Source organism: Cryptomeria japonica, chromosome 10 (genome assembly GCF_030272615.1).
Source record: "Cryptomeria japonica chromosome 10, Sugi_1.0, whole genome shotgun sequence".
NCBI classification, from domain to species: domain Eukaryota; kingdom Viridiplantae; phylum Streptophyta; class Pinopsida; order Cupressales; family Cupressaceae; genus Cryptomeria; species Cryptomeria japonica.
In genome coordinates, this window is record NC_081414.1 from 836,576,802 (window position 1) to 836,581,503 (window position 4,702).

General features: G+C 31.2%; 1 protein-coding gene across 1 annotated transcript; it reads right to left on the bottom strand.

Annotated features, from left to right (window-relative positions):
• Window positions 1-346: 346 nt before the first annotated feature.
• Window positions 347-3,359, bottom strand: LOC131068832 (wax ester synthase/diacylglycerol acyltransferase 3). The gene is made up of 7 exons (XM_058004103.2): window positions 3,084-3,359; window positions 2,261-2,854; window positions 2,086-2,158; window positions 1,621-1,709; window positions 1,312-1,509; window positions 1,082-1,219; window positions 347-859 (listed from the first exon to the last, which is right to left on the bottom strand). The coding sequence occupies exons 1-7, from the start codon at window positions 3,285-3,287 to the stop codon at window positions 716-718; spliced, it is 1,440 nt and encodes a 479-aa protein (XP_057860086.2). The 5' UTR covers window positions 3,288-3,359; the 3' UTR covers window positions 347-715.
• Between the last annotated feature and the right edge of the window lie 1,343 nt (window positions 3,360-4,702).

A 4,702-nucleotide genomic window follows, 5' to 3' on the forward strand; every position in this document is an offset into this window, starting at 1 on the left:
ATAAGCACAAATTCCAAGCACGATAAATCCCATTCTTCAAGATACAGATGCCATAGATTCCGAAATATAGAATCATAAATCATAATACAATATAATCCTTCGGATATCAATACAATAGAATCAACTGATACAGGAACTGGATACAAACCATAATAAGCAAAACACAAGATTCCGAAGAAGAGGATCTTGTAGAAATAATTCCTAGATCATACATGCCTTACTACTTCATATCACATACATACCTATCATACAAAATTTCTTAAACCATATAAAGATATGCATAAAAAAGTAATTCTTTAATCTAAAAATTCTTTAGACATATATTTTCAATTACAAACCGAATGAATTTTTGAAAAAAATATTCTATATCCCTTTCCATTCTTGGGTCAACTCTAATGCAGACAATAAGAAATAAAAGTGAGTGTAACAGCAGAAAGACTGAATTGTCAATTTATTCATCAAACAATATGATATATATTTGTAGCTTGCAAATATATTAATTTATTTAATAGCACACTAAAAATAATTAACAGCAATTGACAACTAACCGAAACTGTTCAACATCAAACTAAATTTAACTATAACAATCTACAGACATGAACACATGTACACGTATGGAAAAACTTCCAAACTAACACCCACTCAACATAACACTACCGTATATTAATTCTAACACACATATAGATTTTCCTACATAATAACCATTACGTTATCTTCATAATCCCAGGGTCGCCTCCTTCATCTCCTCAAAGCACTCGTTAAAACACTTGGTCATAGTATCAGTATTTATATAACCTTTGGTGCCAATCACTTGCAACCTTATTCTTCCCATGTAGCTCACTACCGTAAAAAGAAGCGTCTGCAAAACCAACAATCCCTTACATCAAAAGACATCCTTCAAAGAAAAACAGATTTTAGCATAATGTGACAGATGAAACTTCATTTAGCAGAATCTTCTTACATCAAAAGTCTCTGATAGATAGTCACATTACATTCATAATCAAAAAATGTTGTAAGACATTCATACATACTGAAGGCTTTTTGGGCAACAATTTTCTTATCAGGCTACTAAAGTGCTTACCTGAGGAAGCCCCGATACCGAGAAAGAGATGCTCTTAACTGGAATTTGATTGATTGCTATCTTATCCGTCGGGCCAATCATATTCGTTATTACCATTGTTGTGTTTGCGAGAGTATTATACATAGCAGTAGCAGATGCCTGCAATGCTTGACAAAACAAAGCTTTAATTCCAAGCCAATATTTCCAATCATATATAAATAATGAAATAATACTCGGCATAAATCGCATACCTGTCGGCCTAGATAAGACAGTAATCTTCCAGTTAGGAAGACTTCAAGAGACATTTTCTTTCTGTCCATGGTTTGTTTTGCTTTTCGTACGAAGTCTAATGGACTATCTGCACTAGCTACAGGGATGGCGATATGTACCATCCCAAAGCGGTTTCCCCAAGGAGATTGACTGTTAGGTTTCAGCAGATCTTTTATATCCTGTAAAAATTCACAAAAAATTACGGTATTTTGTAGTTTTGAAACTAATTCCATGCTAAAAAAAACTTGCATATTTCTATTCTGAAAAGGTAGAGATTGATTGTATAGTACATTAAGTCTTGATATTGCTCTCGTGTTCACGGCTACAATCCCTGTTACTTTTTGCTTCGCCATTTCCTTCCTTGCTTCTGCCATTTCTCCTGTAAAAACCAGAGCTAATTACTCACCATCCATCATTCAGGATATTGTACAATGAGCTATAATGAGTCAAAATTGCACTTGAAGTAAAAGAACTTTTTGTTTTGTTTGATGAAGTTGAATAATTCTGAATGAATGAACCCATTCATAATCAAGTTTTGTTATTGCTAGACTTTAACATATTATAAATCACGAGAGAAAAATTATGTCCCAAACAATTCTCACAAAATAGATATTCTCAATTATTAATTCTCCACCAAAAAAGATCTCGACCAAAAAAGATTCAACCTATAGCTTGTGCCTAATGATAAATATCCCATATAAAACCCTTAAAAAGTAGAATTAGAAATAAAAAACATTCATTGTCTTGACTCGCACCTTGACAAAGAGTTATTTGTAGGTATCGTTGAAATCCACAGAATATTACACCCATTAGCACATCATTTACCGTCTGCAGAAGCATTTTATCAAAATAAGCTAGAGATAATGAACAAGTTAGAAATAATATATATTAAACATAGAAATATCAAATGAGAGGGAGATGAATGCTTACCCCTCCGACATAGTTCTTTATTTTTTTGACATCTTCCATGAGGAAAGTGGTAGAGGACATGATTTTAGGCAGCATCTCAACACCAGGAGGTCCTCGAATGGGCAGCTTGCTATCATCCATCCATATAACTCTTAGGAAGCTGCTAATGAGATCAGACACAGTGTACCAAATTACAAGGACAAGCACAAATAGCCTCTGAAATATGTAATACACAAATTCAGTGGAAACCCATGTATGGTATGGAATAGTTTTGTGAGCTGCAGATTTAAGTGAAGGAAAGTTAAGAGGGAGATTGGGGTTGTCTGCTCTGGTCACACAACAAAGTAGTAAGGACATTAGGGTAATACCATCTCCTAAGGAGTGGTGCATGTTTATAATCAATGTGGCTTTCGCACTGCTTGTATTGTAGTTTAGAAGGTGAAATGCCCACAAAGGCCTGCACTGGGCAAGAGGTGTAAGATGTATATTGCCAATATAATCATTCACAATCTCATCATATTCACTTTGGCCGTGAGGAAATTCTGGAACAACTACATGATCATCCACGTTCACTTCAGTTTTAATCCAATACAGCTCTCCATGTCTATCTTGGATCTACCATTAAACAAAAACATTCAACAATAATAATTATTTAAAAATACTGGTTTACAAAATCTCAAGCTTTGTGTAGTCAAAGATTTATCGTATTTAAACCGTAGTCACAAGCTATAATACATAAACATCAAAATCATTCATAATTATTAGAGTATGAGCTAATGAAAAACATCACAGATTTTAATAAATTGCATAGATATGTCTTTTACAAGTATAAAAAGCTGCATACCATCGTATTACAAAACCGGGGGTTGCTTGGCAAAAGAATATTTTTTATGGCTTGCTTCACGCTGCAGATATCAATGGCTTCTTCCAGCTCAAATATCGCTTGGACGGATACAGAAAGAAACGATGTATTGAGTGTCTGACTGAAGGGACTAACCACCTCGCAGTCATTACTGTGTACAAACTTCGTTTTCAGACTGAGGTCCATGAAACAAAAGCTTGTAACATCTAGTCGATCAAATTCGATGCTTTGAAGGTCACAATAAAGCTCGCTAGATATAAAAGTTCTACTGATCATCTCTCCACATCGTGCATTTATTTTAGCATTGAAAGTTGCAATGACCATATGCTATTAGACATGACAGATCCACTGTAGGAAGGGCACTGGCTAAGCAGCTGACAAAATGGCCCGCCCCATGCCATGCATCCTCATCCACCATCCCACGTACGACGTACATGACTTCTGCGAAAAGGACAGATCCCCATGCCATAACTGTCTTCCGTCAGAGCTGTCCCTTCAATCCTATGGGAACTGTGCCCACATTTGCTTCCCCACTCCGTGACATTTTTTCAGTTTTTTTTACCAAGTCAGTGGGGGGGAGGAAAGTTTTTTTTTTCTAAATGTATGATTATATGTTTAAATTGAAATAATTTATTTTAATTTATTTTATAATTTTTTATTTATTATTTTTAATTTTTTTGGGTTATATTTGTAAAATAATAAATTAATAATTAATAATTAATAATGTATTTAAATTTTTTATTTATTATATTTTTTTATTTTTTAAGCTATATTTGTAAAAGAATAAATTGATAGTTAATTATATATTTAATTTTTTTAAATAGTAAGCTATATGTTAAATTTTTAAAAATTTTAAATTTGTAAAGCTCAATTCCCCTTTTCAATATATAAATGATTTGTTCATTTTTTTTATTCAATTTTCAAGTGTGATTTTTTCATTTTTTTCTTCAATTTTCAACTGTGGTGTGGTGTGAAACTTATCTTTAATGGTTGGTTGGAAGAATATAAATACCAAAATGGATGCTATAGCTAATAATCCAAATAATTTTTATAGTTTGAATCAATAATTTCACCAAAACTTTTAGTATGGAAAATAAAAATTACTTAAGAAAGAAAATAAAATTAAGTAATGCTAAAATAACTTACTTATTTCTTATGTTAATGTAATTTTAGTATCTTTTTGGAAAAAGATTATAAATATTAGATAAAAGGCATGTCTTTAGATTTAGTTTTATTTATTATTGTGTAATTATAATTTTGTTGATTAAATTAAAATAAAAAGATTTTAATTGGTTATTGTTATACAGGATTTAAATATTGCAAAAGATATTGAAAAATGGTAAATTTATTATTAAGTTATTTTTATAAATAAATGATGAAATAAAATTAATGTAATTTAAGTTAAAGTAATATAAAAATATTAAAAAGTTCTAAGTTGTTACTTCATTTTCAAAATCATATGTAAAAATAAGTTTTACAGAATGTGTAGAATAAACTACAAATATTGTGTATAATTTATCCATTCTACTTTTATTACTTATTTACTAAATTTGAACAAAAATGCTATAGTTTGAATTTAAGTTTTTATGCGTTTTCTTTTA

Coding starts and splice junctions, on each gene's coding strand:
- LOC131068832 (XM_058004103.2), bottom strand. CDS start 3,287: ATGGACCTCAGTCTGAAAACGAAGTTTGTACACAGTAATGACTGCGAG. Junction 2,855..3,083: donor CCCGGTTTTGTAATACGATG/GTATGCAGCTTT, acceptor GTTTAATGGTAG/ATCCAAGATAGACATGGAGA. Junction 1,710..2,085: donor ACAAATAACTCTTTGTCAAG/GTGCGAGTCAAG, acceptor TGGTTTTTACAG/GAGAAATGGCAGAAGCAAGG.